This window comes from Ursus americanus, chromosome 29 (assembly GCF_024610735.1).
Source record: "Ursus americanus isolate L20-20 chromosome 29, mUrsAme1.1.p, whole genome shotgun sequence".
Classification (NCBI taxonomy): Eukaryota; Metazoa; Chordata; class Mammalia; order Carnivora; family Ursidae; genus Ursus; species Ursus americanus.
This window is the reverse complement of record NC_142155.1, coordinates 8,639,310-8,657,937: the sequence shown is the minus strand read 5'-3', so window position 1 is coordinate 8,657,937 and position 18,628 is coordinate 8,639,310. Positions and strand designations below refer to the sequence as shown.

Genomic DNA, 18,628 nt, shown 5'->3' with positions numbered 1-18,628 from the left:
TGACAGTTCTTATAATTTTAGACAATTTTATTCTCATTTATTTCAAGCCAAGAAAAAACGCTCATCTATGTTCATAATACCACGAAGAGTGACTCGGTGTTTTATAACATGTATAGTAACAAGGTAATATCATCTAAAACATTTCTATCCTTACGCAACATAGAACATAGTCATGTACTTAACAGATAACAAAGTTTTTTAAGATACTTCAGATCAAGTTTTCACACTTTTATATTTGTTGGTGGAATCAACTTCCCAGAATATAGTTCCATTTTTTTTTAATCTCATCCTGCAAGAAGTGGATAATCAAACAGGCACAAGTTTGCTCACAGCCTTCTTAAAAAGGCAGTCAGTTATATGGAGTGCATAAAAATGATATCTAAAAAGTGACGAGTAGTGGGGGCTGGGGGGAAGCAACAGATGTGCCAACTGGATGTCTGGCTAAAACTTTTGAGTAATTCAGAGACAGTACAGGGAAAACAAGTCACAGGCTATGCCAGGAAGAAAGAGAGGCCCCAAGGAATGGGGTGAACACCTGTAATGCAGCCCCACGCCTCATACAAGCCGAGTTCAAACAGTGGCAGGATGGACATTTGGTCTATCCTCACACATGCACCCCAGAGAGACAGGTCAACATTAGAATGCTTAAAAGACTAAGTAAAGAGAGGTTAATCAGGGGAAAGTGAGGTGAAGGGGTCAATTTTGTAATCACACAGAGCAAAAGAATCAGACATTAGGCAGTAAAACAAAGTAAAAGGCTTGGAGCCCATGAGGTAATGAGAAGGGGTTCTGAAACAGAATCAGAGCCAGCGAACGTTGCCAAAATACTTGGGGTTTGGAGATTAAAGAGTTTATATGACTGAAGACGTAGCTATTTAGAACTTATCTTTAATCACTTGTCAATTCTCAGGCTAAGAGGAGAACAATCATGGAAATTGTGACTTTTGAATGTCCAAAGGATGTTGATGAAATGTCTTCTGAAATGTCTTTTCTTTCTCCCATGTATTTAGAAGCAATAACTGATAAAAATGGGAAGATTTTCCAGATGTGGAAGGATCAAACTGATCTTTCAAATATTCTTAAAAGTTTTGAAAACATGCAGAGAACGATGACAGAAAACCCTTTTGTTTCACCATTTAATAGAAACTGTGTTCTCGGGGCGCCTGGGTGGCACAGCGGTTAAGCGTCTGCCTTCGGCTCAGGGCGTGATCCCGGAGTTCTGGGATCGAGCCCCACATCAGGCTCCTCCGCTATGAGCCTGCTTCTTCCTCTCCCACTCCCCCTGCTTGTGTTCCCTCTCTCGCTGGCTGTCTCTATCTCTGTCGAATAAATAAATAAAATCTTTAAAAAAAAAAAAAAAAGAAAAAGAAACTGTGTTCTCATTAGTTGATGTTGCCGAATGCTAAAATACATGTCTTCCCAGCCTGTCCACGCTTACATCGGAGGTTAAGATCATTAAAGCAAGTACCTGGAGAGAACAATTATGGACACTCGACATGCGCAAAATGGTCTCAGAGAAAAAGATCAAGTCAAACTTGTCCAAAAAAGATTTTGAAAAACTTTATAATGATATGAATATTTTACTTCATGTTCCACTGGGGGAGGGGGAACAATGCAAATGATATCAACAAGCCAAGTTACTGAAAAACCATATAATGGAGTATACAATTGGAAAATCACTGGAAGATGTGTTTGAGTAAGCGTGCCTACTTTTAGAATACCATAAAGCTATAAGTGCTATCAAATAATGGAAAAGGTTAGCACAGGGGATCCCTGAACAATTCACTCACCTTCTTCTCCACTAACCAATTCACCAAGTTGTTCATCAACACCGGAGCACACCTGGGAGATGATCTCATTCTGAATATCCACAATTGCATCAAAATTGGCCACGTTGAAAACGTGGTTTAATGAAGGTGTGGAGGCGATTTGTTTGAGTTCTTTTGCATCTGCAGCTTTAATGCCTTCAAAAACAAAAGGACAAGGATATATTGAAAAGAAAAGTGTGCTGGATTAGGGAAGTTCTTTGCTTTCTCAGTCCTTCAAAAATAAAGACATTTGTAAATCCTTCTTTGGTCATAAACCAGAATTGCTTTGCTTCATAACGAATGTGCAACTGTTCAAATGACAAAGGCATTTTATAATTTCACAGAAAGTGACCAGCCAAAAAGGAAAATGAATGGTTAATAAAACAGAGCGGGCTCTCATCCCAACCATGCCATCATTTGTCCCTGCCATCTGTAAAGATAATACTTTTTTCTTCCAGAGTCCTGAATGAGCTGGAACCCTCCAAATTCTTCAAGTATTACATAATATAGGAAACACATTAAAAAAAGCACTTAATGATAATACAAGGAGGATCTTTATTAGAATCATTGGGCCAGCATTCTTTGAAAAGTAGAGGGCTGGCAAAAATATGAATACCACCTCACAACGCATAGGCTAAGGGAGTCATATAAGAAAAATACATAAGCAGAATTTTTACTCAAAGATGACATGGTTTTACAGTACACTATAAAATGCACTAAACACTTCTAATAGCATCCTTCCTAAAGGATCCTACCTTTCCTCTTGGTAAGCATTAAGTATCGAGGTAGGTCTAAAGTGAAAATACTCAGCCAAACGTGACCTACCCAAGGAGAAAACTTCAACCCCTATATTTCGAAGCTCTCTTGCTGGAATTTCCACTTCATCCTGGGACTTGCCATCCGTAATAATAATTGCCACCTTAGGAAAGCCAACTCTCGCTCCAGCAGATTCCGTGAAAGTATTTTTAATTAAGTAATCAATGGCATCCCCTGAAGTGAAAAAGGAACATGTTCATTCACTCCTTACCACACAATTTTACCAAATCAAAAACCATGTGATTAATTTCAAAATTATTTAACGTGAAAATTGTGCAATGTTTAATTTCCTCCTCAAACAGGTATTTCATTTATTTTCAACAATAACAAAACTTGTAAAACATACCTGTCATTGTGTTGCCACCTTTGTAAGGAATTTTTTTAATTGCAGCAAGAAGCTCATCCCTTTGGTAGTACTGATTTAAGTTAAATTCCGTCCTGGTATCAGAGCTGTACTGAACAACTCCAACCCTTGTCTTCTCTTCTCCAATGTCAAAAGCAGACACAAGAGCACCAATAAAGTCTAAAATGTACTTAAAATTATTTCTTCCCACACTCCATGAGCCATCCACGAGGAACACTAGATCAGTCCAGGCACTGACAGAGCATTCTGAAATACATTTATATTTTTAAATGATCTATCCATCCTTAACGAATACAAACGAACACTGAAAAACTTAAATCATTTTGTTCATTAGAACATATTCACATTGTTCTCCACCCACAACTGACATGCACAAAAGAATATAACATTTTATTAATAAACACAGAAGCATTTTCAGTGCCTTCACTAAGATGCATTTATGGAACTATATGGTTCTAAATTGCTATATATGACATTGTGTAAGAAGAGATAAATAGATACATGACCTACTCTCCAAGAGCATGTGACCGCAGTTTTCATGCTATCAACCTATTTATATAAACGACATCCTTTTCCTCTTTTCTCTGAGTACAAACTACACAAAACATCTGGGAGACATACAAAATGAACAGTGTCTTCATTCCTTGGTATTTAGCAGTAAATACAAAATAATTGCTGTCCTATTCAAGCAGATGTAGTTAAGTGGAAGAAAAGAGAAAGTCTTTTAAAATTCTCCTGCATTTTAAAATGTAATTGTCTAAAGTTTACAGTGAGTTAGTCTAGAGGGTTAATAGAGTCTAAGAGAAGTAAAAAGAAGCATAGGGGCACCTGGGTGGCTCAGTCAGTTAAGTGTCTGCCTTTGGCTCAGGTCATGATCCCAGAGTCCCAGGATGGAGCTCTGGGCCGGGCTCCCTGTTGAGCAGGGAGTCTGCTGCTTCTCCCTCTCTCTCTGCCCCTCCCCAATTGCCCCCCCCCCATTTCATGCTCTCTTACTCTCTCTCTCAAATAAATAAATAAATAAAATCTTTAAAAAAAAAGATGTAAAAAAGAAGCATAAATATGATGCAAGACAGCCAAAATATCTATTGTCCTAATTATTGGTGTATTCAAATTTGACATCTAAAACCTACTTTTACAAAACAAAGAGTAGAAAAACACTTCAATTCAAAAGTAAAAAAAGGCACATTATATCTTTAAGTTACTGAAATGCAATGATTGGCTTTTATAAATGAGCACCACATCTTTCCTTTTCTCTGCAGTCAGAAGGAAAACAGGCTGATTTTCATGAAAATCTGTATTCGAAAGGCAACACTAAGTGAATTTTCTGAAGATGGTTTGTCCTTGGAGTCAGATGGTGGATAATAAAAGAAATACTTGGCTAGGAAGAGAAGGAAAGGGTCCTAGAAACTTTTGCAAGTTAAATACAAACTGCATGCCGAAATAATTTTTGCACACCATTTAATGGGTCCATTTAAGTCTATTGAATAGTCAATACTTGGTATAATGCTTTGAACCATAAATATTGATGGTTCAGGGAAAATATTAGCATTATAACTGCATGCTACAAAGTTCATTTCAGATTATTAGACACCAGAAAGAATGACAAACAGGCATTTGTAGGGAAAAATTCTAGATAAAGGGGCCTTTGTATTCAAATCCTTTTATTGTCCTCGTGGGTCATAAATCCAACCTTTATAAGGTGGCAAATTAGAAGTCCAAGAGACCCCTATAAGGGTCCATCCCAGTAAGTCAGGCAAAGCAATAGAAGACAAAGGAGGCTAGAAATTGCCAAACCTAGACTGAATAAAATTCCTTTTGTTTGGTTATAAGTGTACCAAGGATCACTGTGTATCTTATTTTGTTTGGGGTTGGGCTCCCACTTGTATATTATAAACACTGTAAACAGTGTTTTTCGTGCCTTTTTCTTTTCTAATTTGCCTCCATGATTCTTCGTGGGGGTGAAATAATAATAGAGGTGGTACAAGAATGTATCAGAATGACCAGGGAAGTTGTTTCAAACTGCTTAAGACTCTACTCCCATCTCTTACCCCCTGAGTCCCAGACACCAGCTCCCCAACATAATCTCTGGAAAATGTGATTATGCTTTAGATATGTTAAGACCCACATGTTACCAGAGATGTCTTACACAGACACTGGAAATGGTGACACTGCCATCAGTGAAAGGCATGGAAATACCCTAGAGGTGAGCATAACATATCCAGAGGTTTGGAAATATATTCTCATGGCAAGAAATTCTTCAAACACAAAGAGGGCATCTCTCTGGTGTTCTAGCTTTATATTTCTCATATATTCCTATCACTATTGGTTTGTCTTTGAGAAATAAGTTAAATCTAGTGGTGAGCTTTGTTTCTCACCTACTGCCAAAATCCTGCAAAAAAAAAAAAATGTGGATACACACCAATTCACAGTTTACTCCCAGTAAAATGAATAAATTTAGTAAATAGAATGAAAAATTGACTAGAAATTCAGAAGGTAGGTAGTATAACTATTGAGTCATATATTACTATTATATTGTCTGATTTCTTCTAGATAACACCAATAGAAATTAATACGGGAATAAAATCAAAGTATGCGTATAGTTGGAACATCTCCTTTATATTACATTTGGGACTTCTATAAATCCAAACAAAAATATTAAGGGAAATACTTACTTTGTATCTCTGGTTTTCCAGGTTTCTTCTCACCTGGCTTTGTGGGACCACCTGTTTGAACTGAGTCAAAACCGGATTATTACAAAGAAATGAACCCCTACAAATACTTCCTTAAAAAAATATAAGTATATTGTTTTCTACCACTGTCTTTCAAATGTATGATACATGCCCAGATGCTCAGAGAATACTGCCAAATAAGCAATGCCTTGCACACAAATTATTTTTAGTGAGATTTTAGATATATTTCAAGAGACACGGACATTGTTGCCTGGCAAAGTTTAATGTTTTAATAGTTTTCACTCATAACATTCCTGCTGCTTCCCAAGACCAGGATTATAAATCGAGAATGAATTATTAACATCCACAAATGACTAATATCATAGAAGAATAGTTAATAGTGATATAAAGTAACTGCATAACAGATTAAATCTGAGAGTTGGAGAAATCTTCTGCAAAATAAAAAGCATAAAGGTACTTTATATGTGTCCTTACTTGTTAATTGTCCTATAACTGGTACACTTTCTTCTACTTCATCATATGAAGTGATTGTCACCACATACTCTATTTCAGGTATAAGGTCTGATAATAAAGTTTCAGTGGTACTAGCTGCAAGGGTAAATTCTTTAGTGGGCCCATCTGGAAATATAGAAAGGAAAATATGAATGCAATAAAATATCTTTCACATATAACATGACACAATATAATGTAATTTCCAGATATACTCAAAATCTAAGAAATTAAATATATATACATTTTTTCAGAACATCCAAACACTATCTTCTTCTATCTTCTGAAACCAAAACTTTGAAATTCTACAAATGGACTGGCATAGGCTTTACTTATGATAATCATATTCAATATCTGTTTGAGGACTCAAGGATTCCTCTGGAATAAAGATACCCCAGAATATCAAACCAAAATCTCCCATTGTTTCCGAAGGTGAATGGTAGTAATAAAATTATTTCATAAATGAGACAGAAAACAGAAAATCATTTAATTTTAAATTATGTGCTGGAGGAGAGTGAAGAAAGGCAAATAGGGGATGAAAATCAGCTCAAGAACAGCAAACACTATAGGTTAAAATCAAGCTGCAGTAGAAAGCAGTCTGTGTGGAAGCAATGCATTCTCCATCCTCAAATGGTTGCATACATTAATGGATAACCATAGTCTCCTGAATTGACTTAACTAGATAGCAAACATTTCAAAATACAGTGTACCGGGTTTATACTTATATATTGACAATTATGTACTCCCTTCCAGATTATATTCCTTCTTAATTCAATCGGGAAGCATTAGTTCCTAGGGACTAAGTGCCTGCTAGGATTTTTAATTATATTAAATTTTCATCAAAACAGAAATAATCAAGAAAAGTAATGGGTAGTATAATAGAACCCTGAGAAACACTCCTGGTTTAAGTGTGGAGCATGCAGAACCAACCAGGGCCCTCGCCGGACAAGACACCAGGGTTCTACTGGGTTGGGGGGTCTCAGTGCCAGTTTGGTGAGTATAGGAGTCAGTAATTTCTAACACATGGAAACTGATAGAACTGTTTTTCAACAGATTTTTGCTTTGGAATAAATGAATGCATTAACTGAAAGTGCATTTGGGGAGAAAAGATTCAAAGAAGAAAAAGTAAATTCTTGACCCCTTAAGTTCCCAGATCCTACTAAAAAAATTTTTTTCCTAATTCCTTGAGAAATTAGCATTTTAAATCACTAGTATTTTTAGAGGCCATAAATATTTAAACACAGCTGTAGTGATAAATTATGTTGACATCATCCTTCTCTACTATCGGCCAGATAAGACTTCTTCCTACCACCTGGCCAGTGCTAGTGGAAATGGTTATTTTCCCGTTCCATGTTAAAACTAAAAGTTAATCAACAGGGATTAGTTCTCCACACTTGGGCAACATCATAAACACTGTAAAATAACTCCTGAAAACAACCAAAACAAGGTGTTTTTTGTTTTTCAAAGACTCTCAGCCTAGGATCTGTGGGAATCCCCCCAGCCAAAGTAAATTCTTGTCTTCCATCATAGCAGCTCACCATTATTCCAGAATAATGTTTCCTGAGTACTGAACTGTGTAGGACACTGGGTAAGGCATAACAACTCACTTCATCACTTGACACATTAAATATTAAAAAGACAAACTCAAGAAGACTATCAGGAAGTGAGAATTCTTTTTTACAAAATCAAAGATTAGAGCAATATTCTGATCAAGCAAAAAAAAAAAGTCCACTTTTAATAACAGCAGCTTAGCACAGTGAACCATTTTAATAAAGCTCAACATTACAAAAATACAATAGTGAGTACTAGGTTGGAAATCCGGAGACCTGAGTTCACCAAATACCTGGTGACATTGGCTAAAGTCCTAAGGTTTTCTCAATTTCAGCTTTCTCATATTGAAATGCGAGGAGGGGAGAAGACTGGATTTTATCATCTATGATGTCTTTGTTTTAAACCCCAACATCTCAAAACTTACCTGTTGTAGGGTCCACTGTTATTCTGTAACCCACAATTGGATCAGCTGGTCTTGCCCATGACATATGAACAGTATTTTCATCTATTATTTTAAAATTCAAGTCTGAAGGTGGGTCAACTGCAAAAGAGAGAGTTGATATCAATTACATTTTCCAATGTCACAAAATGGTCAATTTAATCAATAAAGAATTGTGTCCAGCAAAGCTTACTAAAATTGTCTTTGCATAAATTTGTTTCCAACAAATATAGAAGATATCTTGTTGGATAAGAATAAAATTAAAAGCTGACAAGCTATGACAAAACATCAGAGAGTATACATATTACAGAAGACAGCACAAAACACTTTTGATTCTTGAGTTGCTAGGTCATCCAAGAATGGCCAGCAAAATCAAGCATAATAGAAACATATTTGGATACAAGTACATACAAGTACAATGAAATCACAGATAATAACCACATATGCAAACAATTCACATAACAATTAAAGGGATCTCAATACATGCTGAGAGCATTTTGAATAAGCATGCCAAATCACAACCTGCTTATGACCATAGAAGTTAATTTAGAACATTGATATAGTACTTTTTTCCCATAATATGGAAAAGAATGAAAGTTGTTTTTGGTTCATTCTCTGCATCATTGTCTCATTAATTTTGTTTGATAAATCTCAATCTGTGCAGAGATGAAATTTAATGAAGGGGAGGAGTCATGGGAAATTTAGCACTGTTATGTTGCACAAGGAAATATACATTTAAATGTATATTCACATTCACATGGACAAATATTCAAAAATAGTAATAAGGGAGGTTAATAAAAGTATATATACAGATGTTTATAAAACTAATATTCGGCCTGTTTACACCAATATGCTGTATGTTTGCAGGGTGTAAACCAACACTGTTATTTCCCTTTGCAGCAGGTATACTCCATACTAGAAGTGGCATTTTAGATTAAAATGCCAGTATGGTCCTTTACAAAATGATGGTTAATTATGAAAAGACAACATCAAACCATATATTTATGGACATTTATTTACAGAACTTAAAGAAAACAGTGAAGAAGAATCAGGGATCTGAAGACATGACTGTGCATAAAAACTTGGAGAAGTCAATGACAGGAATAATTGAAAAGTACAGAAAGAAATAGTTTACATACAAAACTATACAGCTTCATGCATGTGTCAATGAAATGTTGACTTGTTTTTAGTTTCCCACAATGAACGAAAGCCTCCATGTACAATAGTCATTACACAAAGACGTTTCAGAAATATTTTATAATGATATTCTCTCTGCAATGTTCATGCCTCATCATGCAGCATTGTACTGACTCACTGTCAGTGCATGGTCAATGCATTATAAATTACTATTCTTGAAGTAGGTCAACAAAGTAAGATGACTTTCAGCCATCCTCTTCTGAAAGTATTTAAGTCTAAAAGTATTCCTTGTGAGTCAGATTCTTTGCATCTCTTTTGAGGGATTACAATCTCCTTTTAGATTTTCATAGAGGTCAATTGAAATACAGTAGTAGCTTTGAGACATGAGTCACAGAATTTAACTGGGGTTAGGGATTTATGTAATATTAATAGCACGTTTTAATGGAAATAAAACAAATTAAGCAAACATTTGCTTTGATAAACTGCTGCTTCCCACTGTAGGAGATGGCTTTTTATTTTCATTGGATATACTAGCAGTGGAATGAATGTTATTTTCTTACCATCCATACACAGGCAGTGAGATTAGACTATTAATCTACATGCATAGCTTAATTATTCAACATTCTGCTGTCTGTAATCATATTGCAAGGTTTAACTGGAGTCATCACTTAGTATAACAAGCATGCAACAAATGTTAATAGAACAAGAGGTATTAAGAATATCATTATAAAATATTGTTCCAGTAGCAATGGCTCAGGACAAATTTAATGCAAAGGCAGACACAACCGGCCTGAGCATGCTTTTAAAAATAAAATCAGTACATGGAAAAACAGTACCACCAACCTTGCAAGGAAATTGACCTGAAGCAGCAGACATTAGGTTAAAACTGCTGAAGGGCAGCAGCGGCCCACCTTGTTGATTTCCAAATGACCAGGATTCCAGAAAAACTGAAAAATTGACTGTTGGGAAAAGTCTTTAACAGAGGATTTTAAGGTGTTCATAGAAACTCAGATGTGGTACTTGGGAATCAAAAGAAGGAAAGAACGGCCAACTAGCATGTGTACAACAGAGAGCCCACTCCACTTTTCTTCCTGCTACTTTCATCACATGTGAAACCTTTCAGGCTTGCCACTCCATTTATACATTTTTTCTTATTTGTTTCAAAAAAAAAAGGTAACAAGGAAGGTGTGAGTATGGACCCAGGTCAACTTGAACCAACGCAAAACATATTTGTATTAATTTTGAAAATCTTTTCTTTTGCATAAAAATAATTCACAACTGCCATTGCATTGTCACAAGCAGTGTCTATGTTCCCTGAGACAATGCAGATGCCAGAATATTTCAATTACGAGCTATCTACAATGGATTATGACTGCAGAGAGCCATAGTTGCATACAATGAGAATCTGAACCAAGAGAAATAGATTTCAAATTATAAATAAATAATATAGCAATCAGATATATACTCAAAAAACCTGAATACCGATAATGAAAAGACTAAAATTTTAAGTACTCATAACTCTAGTAGTTTTGATCTCCCATTTAGGAATAGTGCTTTTCCTTATCAATAAGCTATGCTAGGAAAACTACATTCCGGTGATATTTTTGTTACATAAATTGGCTTTTTAGGAATGATAATTATAGCTAGCATTTTCTGAGTGTCTACTATACAATAGGCAGAGTACGAGTCACTTTGTATATTGTCTCTTTTTCTTCTCATAACAATCCAGCATAAGGTGCCCTGTTATCCCTGTTTCACAATGAGTCAGTGAAATTCAGAGTAACACAGCTAATAAGCAGCAAAACTTTGATCCTATAGTCAGACTCCAGAGCATTCTCTTTCTTTCAAAGAGAAATAGTTGAGTGAATGACTAACTTTAGAAAGCAATATTTGTACATTGGTGCCTATATACCTACATATTTTTCTACTCTATAAAAAACATTATTTGATGCCTGTTCAATAATAAATATGTGGTATTCAGATATTTCCAGTTCAGGTATAGATAGAATTTGACAAATTAACTTTACACACTTTTTTTTTAAACTTAAGTATCTATCTTGATATGTATTTTATAAAACAATTTTTTCATTATGGCAACCAAAAGGAAGTTTACCAACCATGCAGAGATGAATGGGTGGATGAAAAGATGGACAGATAGGAGAATAGTCTAGTAAGTTTTGGTAACATATAAAATATGTTAAAGATAAACCAAAACATACTACCAAAATATCATCTTGATGAACTAATAAGACCTTTTAGTCTGATCTTTGTGATAACACTGGAAAGGATACTACTCCACCATCAGAGACCTTTAAAAGTATGCAAAGAGTGGCTTTACTCTATGCTATCAACATTAATTTATACCTTCCATCCAAAGCTAATGTAAGTTTAATGATCTTTGCCATGATATATTCATTTCATTTGTGTTTATAAGATACCAAAAATAAAAAGTTGATATTTTAAACAAGTGATGGATTATTCTGTACACATTACAAAATGTGTTCTTTCATGGTTGACCAGTTTTCAAGCAAGAAGCACAGTGTAGGCAAACTAGTACTAAAGCAGGACGAGAAAACCTCCGCATCTGTACCTTGTCCTCGAATAACCACATTGGCTGACTGAGTTATTCAGCCTCTCTTCCTCATTTTCCCATTTGCAAATGAGAAAATTAGGTGATCTATAAGGACACAGGGGTGCCAGTTGAAATTTTGAAATGCCCCCCAATGTTTCCAAGAAATTTTCTTTCTGTCCCCAGAAAGGCCGTGGCCACAAATTTTGTTGGCCCTTCACAAGCTCGTGGGATTACTTAGTTGGTAGTGATCACCCAAACTGTGCTGTCCAATATGGGAACCACCAGCCACATGGGGCTATCAAGCACTTGAAATGTGGCCAGTTCAAAATGAAACACACTGCAAGTGTAAAATACATACCGAATTTCAAAGACTTACTACAAAATTGTAAAATATCGCAGTAAAAATGTTTATATTGATTACATGTTGAAGTGATAACACGATGGATATGGTGGGTTAGGTTAAATATACTATAAAGAGTAATGTTTCCTGTTTCTTTTTCATTTTTTAATGCGGCAACCAGAAAATTTCAAGTTACACATGTGGCTTGCTTTTGTGGCTTACAATATATTTCTTTTTGACAGTAGCAAACTAGAGAATAAGGCCAAAAAACAAAAATCCCATTAAAATATAATTATTAAATGCTAACCCTAAGGAGGTGGGAGACAAAAAAGACACAGCTGAAGAAAGCAAAAGTAAGAGCTGCGCCAGATTGAAAAGATAAAATGTGAGAAATACGGAAATAATCGGTAATGTAGACAGTAAAATGTTCTCTTCTTTCTACTACTGCTGTATAGTTGACACACAATGTTAAAATGTTCTTTTTAACTGCACTTTGCTAACCAGCCATTATCCAATTGAGAATTGATTTTTTTTTCCACTTACATCATTTCCAACCTGATTCTTTTCCTAGGAATTCTCAAATCTTTCTGATTTTCAAATAACTATTTCGTTAATGAGCAATAAATAGGCCACTTCAGTGAATTATCTAAAAATATCTTTAGTAGGGCTTCCAGAAGCTCCTCAAATAAAATTCCTTCCCAACAACGACACAGAGAGGAACATTAGAGGCAACCTTGTCTGACTATTACTTCACAGAGGCCACTCTGAAATCCTGGGCATTCGCACAGGAGTGGTCAGAGAAGAAGAGCAACAAGTTTCTGTCACTTTTCTAAGCAGGCCACAAATTGTGGAGCCTCTCTGTTTTTCCTAATCTTCATTTTGTTTTTTTTGGGTTTTTTTGGTTTTTTTGGTACCTGCCGTCCTGAAGTGGAAAATCAAGCACAATAGAAAGTTTTTAAAAATCTCAGTGTTGTCATGAAACAGCTCTCCTTTCCCACAACCTCTAAAAAGGTACCACCCACCCCGGCACTCCCACAGCTGCCCCTCGCATTTCTCCCTTAACTCTATCCGGGGCATTTTTATTGGGGGAAAAATAAAATAAGATGTCTGTTACTGCATTACCCGATTTACCTTGCAGAACAGTAACTCTAGTTGTCGAATGATACTTGAGGGAACACAGAAGCGCTCACTAGGTTAATACACAGAAATAACTTTTTAAATAAATACTGAGAAATTAGGGCATCAAGTGCACACAACAAAAAGAATAAGGTGAGGTTGAAAATCTCGCAAAGGTCCTTCATTTTCTACACGGCGGAGCCCTTTTGCAGACCTGGGGATCACGCCACCCATGCATGTCCCAGCCCCTGACAGACACCACTCGGGTCTCATGCGAGAGGGAAGTGGGAGGGACGGAGAGCCTGGCTTGCGGGGTGCCCACTTGCTTCCTGGGTTGGAAACCTTGGCGCAGTGAGTCTGCGCGGGGCTGGGCCTGAGCCACGTTCCTCCGAGCCCCGCAAACCAAACAGGGACAGCAGTGACCCCGGGCCACGAGAACACATTCGGGGTCCGGATCTCTGCTTGCCACCCACCCCCTAAGCGGTTTGGCTGCCACCTCATTCTCCTGCACCGTGCGCCTAAACGACTGAGCTCCCCACAAAACACGCAGAGGCGCAGAGCCGGCACTGTTGGAGTCCTTTATTTCATGCCGTCCCCGAGGTCGCAGCCCCGAGCCAGATGGTGAACAGCCACGCGAGCGAGCGCGCCCGCGTTCCGGGGCTCCCGGGAAGCACCAGGACGCGTCCTGTTCGTAGAGCCGGGTGCAGCTGTCGCCCCCTCCCGGACGGCTGGTCCTCTCGGAAGGCAGCAGTGTAGGTGGCAGTGTGGACAGCACACCGCAGGGACAAGCGCAAGGAGACCACACAGCACTGTACGGAATGGATTAAGCAGAATACGAAAGAGCTGGACCTGAGTGCTGGAAAATGGACAGACCTCAGGAGAAGGGAGCGTTTCTCTTAGAGTAGAGAAACATCCGGAGAAAACACGAAGTACAGGGAAAACAGAGCAAGCAACAGTGGCAAGATCGTTTGCTTTTTCCTTTCTAGAATTCTGCATTGTCACTGAGAGAGGGGGAAGGAAGAGCGTTTTACCTTCTGCCTCAATGGAAGACAGGAGCAGGGCCGCGCCCAGGGCGGCAAGCGCTGGGGGAAGCCTGGTCCGCATGCTCGGCCTCCGAGCTCACAGCCACATGAAGGGATCTGCGGGAGGAAGCAGTGACCGTATCAAAACCGGGTCGGGGCAGGCCTGGAACCAGGTTAGAACTGGAGGCTCAACCCAGGCCAGGACCCGACCAGATCTGCCTTAATATCCGCAGGGCCCAGCCTAGCATAGAATGGGCCTATTGTGGAGCCCTGGAAGTCAAGTTCATCTATCACAGTTTAATCATGGCACTAGGAGGGATTTCAAGTTTAAAGAGGGTCCTGTTTTCCTGGAGGTGGGTCCTGCTTAGCATCCCCGGGTGACGGCCTTACCAGGCCCCACATGACTTCATCCTGCCTTGGTGATGGCTAATTCAGAGGTCATTTTATCCCTGACTCAACTAAATGTCTCTTCCAGCTGGGGATTTTACTTGGCCGGCAGCTTTTTCCTAGCTGCTGAACTCTTTAGGTAACTGTACTTTAGTGGTCTCTGGGTAATTTGGAAAGTATAATAAACTCCTTTTCTCTTTTTTTTTTTCTTCATTTTGTTCTGCCTACAAATATGCAGCTCTTTGAAATCTGAAATGGATTATACAGAAATATGTAAGGCCCAACTGAAACCTGACCCTACTGCTAGCTGCTTTGTCTTCGCATCTGATAAATCCTTTACCCAAGATGAGGGGAAAACAACTCTAAGATACATTAAAAAAAAAAAACAAAAAACAAAAAAAACAAGCCATAGAAGAGACAAAAAACACTCTTGTCTGTTTTCCCAAGATATTTTTTATAAAAATTCTCAGTAACAATATTTTCATTTAACTTATTTTCACTTCACTTATTCCAGAAGATTACAGATTCCAGAAGATTACAGGTATATATGCTCCACAGGAGAATATGTTCTATTCTGATTTTTCCTGATTCTGTAACTAGGTTATTAATTCCTTAAAGACAAAGAGTCTTATTCATCTTTTGTGACTCCCAGCACACAGTAGGTGCTTAATCTATCTTGGCAGAAGGGAATCTTCTAAAATATTCTGAGGTCAAATCCAGAGACAAAAGCTACTAGCAATGAACTGAACTGGGAAGCTGCCAGGGGCAAAACATAAGAAGAGAGTTGACTGTGAAGTACATAAATTATTGTAAGGCAACATACGAGGCCGCTTTAAAAATGAAGTCCTGCTTGGGAATCCAAAAATGAGCCAAAGGTCGAGCCCTCTTTGAGAAAAGAAACTGACAAGCTCCAACCATGCCCTTCCAAATTATTGGCAAAATGTATTAGGGCATCTTTCCTCGCCTGAGTGTAAATTGCATTTTAAACGTCTGAAGAGCAGGCGTGCCAAATTGCCCAGAGCTCCTTTTTATGAAGCCAAGATTAAAATGTTGGCGCTGCTCTGAAGATTCAAGGGCTCCAGCGATTTCTTTCTTCCTAATTAACAGCTGTTTGACATTTCTAACCTTCTTCTACCATCAGTGAAAAGCAGGAGGTGAGACTGGCCTATTGTTCCCATCCGCTGGCCTTAACTTTGCTACAATAATTTCCAACTCAGTTGGCAGTCGTGCTCGCGAAAAGTTAAAGGCTGACAATCGACCCATCAAAAAGCTCTGTGCAGACTTTTTTTTTTTTTTTAAACCTTGAACTCTTCATAAAAACCGTACCGTGGAAGCTCTTTTGTCTGGGTCTAGAGCGCCACCTATTGGCTGCCTGACTCAGAAGCAAGAATGAATCCTGTTGCGTCGGGGTATCAGAACCTAGTCAGTTCTACCAGCCCGCCAGTCATTCCGTCCATATGTTTAAAAGAAAAAAAAAAAAGTTTTCTCTCCTTTTAGTCAAAACATTTATGTGAATGCTTAGCTCAATGCTTCATTGAACATTCTCAGACATAAATGTCGGAAAGCGGCCGCCCCTACGTGTCAGCGAGGATTCCCTCACTTCACCCTCATGAATGAAAATGAGTCAGTTGCGGAGGAGAGGGTGCGGGGGGGAGGTCCTAAGGGATTGGTCTCCTTCCACCAACTTGCCCCCTCCCCCACCCCGCTGGAAAAGACCAATTCTTTAACTCCCGCGTCCAGTTAAAAAAGAAAATTGCGCTTCAAAAAAGAAAATTGCACGTCCCCCAACCCCGCGGAGTTCCTCCAGATTCCTTGCGAGTCACCTATCGCCTCTTTTACCCACTGCGACCTTGACATTAGTTAGCCGAGGGCGAGTTTACCGCTCTTTTCCTTCCTTGCTCCATCCTTCCCCAGTGCTCCAGCATACTTTAGGTCACATAGTCCAGGCTGAGGTGGGAGGGGGGGAAAGGGGTCCTGGAACGCCCCGAATGGGTCAACTTTCCCTAAGGACACTCGATTTGGGGTAACTTTTTGCTCCCTGGCTTCGGGTTTCCGCTCCATAAATGAACCCGGCGCCCCCAAGCTCTCTGATCTTTACACTGTGTAGGATTTAGGATGGAAACTACTTCAAAGGTTCCACGGACCCCGAGTAGGGCCTCGACCAATGCACTAGGGAAGAGGTCAGGAGGGGGGGGGGGGGCTTTCTCCAGAAGTTGAGAACGTCTGCCAAGGCTCAGTCTCCTAGAGCTGAATTAACCCACCACCTCAGATGCTCTGCAAAGCGAAGGAGCCGGAACACTCGACTAGGAATCTGTCTCAAGATGCCACACACATCCGCGCAGCTTCGACGAGCTGCAGAGCACTCAGCCGGCCCTCCAAAGAATTCCGCGCCATGCGTCACTAAAATACCTCCTCAGCGCCGGGGCTGCAACACCGCACCCCCGGGAAAGCTACAGCCAAGAGATAACGAGGTGGCCACAGAACCTGGGGCACCCTTCATTGAAACCGACAGCATCTATAGATGAAATTCCTCTACAAACAGAAGCACTGAACAGGGTGTTTTACATACACAGCCGCCCTGCACAGCTCTTTTTAAAAGCTACAATTCCTACTCCCTCAAAGATAAAATGAATCACAGAACCGCAGGATACCCGTCAGACTCGGGCACAGCTCCACTCTTACGAGTCCAAACGGCTCTCGTCCGCGATCCTTAAGGGCTTAGGGCAGAGCAAGGAACCGGCTAGAAGCAAGTTTCCTTAGTTATCTTTGTGAGGTATGGGGTAAGGGAAAATGGCTAGAAGCCGGACCAACCTGAGGCGGTGGTGACCGAGGTAGCGGCGGCGACAGCGGCTTCCCGGCGTCTAGAAGCCGGGGCTCGGTGTGACCCCCGCACGCCCAGGCAATTGGCGCCGCGCTCGAGGAGCACCTGGCTGCTGCCGGGAGCTGGGCAGCGGCAGGGCCACCGAGGAGGCAAAGAGGGTGAGGATCCCAGGCGGAGCGGCAGACGCGGCAGAACCCGCGGAGACTGCCCGGGACCGCAGCTGCCCGCGCGCGGACGCGTCTGCGACGGCTCGCCTTCGTCGAGTGGGAAGAGGCTCCGCGCCGCGGGCTACTTAATAGAGGGCTGTTCCCAGCTCTCAGTTTACTCGGTTACGAAACGCCTGAGAAGGTGGACGGCTGCCACGGGGTGATGTATGCTCCTCCGGCGGTGAAGGAGGTCTACTTTTGGGAACGTGTGCATACTTCCAGCATTCCTTCGGCGTGAGGTGGCGATCCCCGTAGTAGCAGTGCCCCGCCGGCGAGGGGGGAGGGATGCAGGGAGGGGGAGGAGGAAGCGAAGAGGGGGACAGCCGCAGTCGGGTTCACTGCCAAGGGAAGCCGCGCACTCCTCCCCTTGGGGCGTGCTGGAGAGCTCGGGTTTCCCTATCCTTGAGATCTTCTTTAATGAATTTATTTCTCCTAAATTAAGAACAATAGGAGGGAGGGAAGCGACTCTCTTATATTTAGAACTGCAAGAATGTGTGACCGACCCCACTCCACCCTAGCCCCATCCCCCATCATCACCACCTACACTTTTCTCCCCCTCCGTCCTGGGTGCACTTAAAACCGATTTACAGGGTTTCCATTAACTAACTGTCTGTGCACGCGGCGCGCCTTCTGTCTTTTTCAATCTCCGAGCGGCTATTGGAAACCGGTACAGCAGCCCGCACGGGGCTCAGCGACGGGATGGCTTTCCCAGTCCTGTCTTGCTTCCCTGATGCTTTGGGACGGAACTGAGAGGCTTAATTTGAGCCGAGGGAGGGCGAGGGACGCAATGAAACCTAGGGCTCCTCAGAACAAGAAGCCGCTAGAGAACAAGTTGCAATCACGGTAGAGACCGTGAGCATAAGATGACCC

At 40.2% G+C, this 18,628-nt stretch overlaps 1 protein-coding gene across 3 annotated transcripts in view; it reads right to left on the bottom strand.

The window, feature by feature from the left end:
* Positions 1 to 18,016, bottom strand: part of COL12A1 (collagen type XII alpha 1 chain) — a 114,797-nt gene extending 96,781 nt beyond the window's left edge. Inside the window, exons 1-8 of one of the 3 annotated variants that reach the window (XM_045803810.2) lie at positions 17,543 to 18,016; positions 14,354 to 14,461; positions 8,143 to 8,259; positions 6,153 to 6,296; positions 5,661 to 5,720; positions 2,971 to 3,234; positions 2,634 to 2,798; positions 1,791 to 1,964 (exon numbers count right to left, since the gene is read on the bottom strand). In XM_045803810.2, coding sequence (XP_045659766.2) covers positions 1,791 to 1,964; positions 2,634 to 2,798; positions 2,971 to 3,234; positions 5,661 to 5,720; positions 6,153 to 6,296; positions 8,143 to 8,259; positions 14,354 to 14,426 — 997 coding nt within the window. In that variant the 5' untranslated portion in view covers positions 14,427 to 14,461; positions 17,543 to 18,016. The remainder of the gene's footprint in view (positions 1 to 1,790; positions 1,965 to 2,633; positions 2,799 to 2,970; positions 3,235 to 5,660; positions 5,721 to 6,152; positions 6,297 to 8,142; positions 8,260 to 14,353; positions 14,462 to 17,542) is intronic. The other 2 variants (XM_045803819.2, XM_045803826.2) reach the window with 2 other exon arrangements.
* Positions 18,017 to 18,628: the final 612 nt, after the last annotated feature.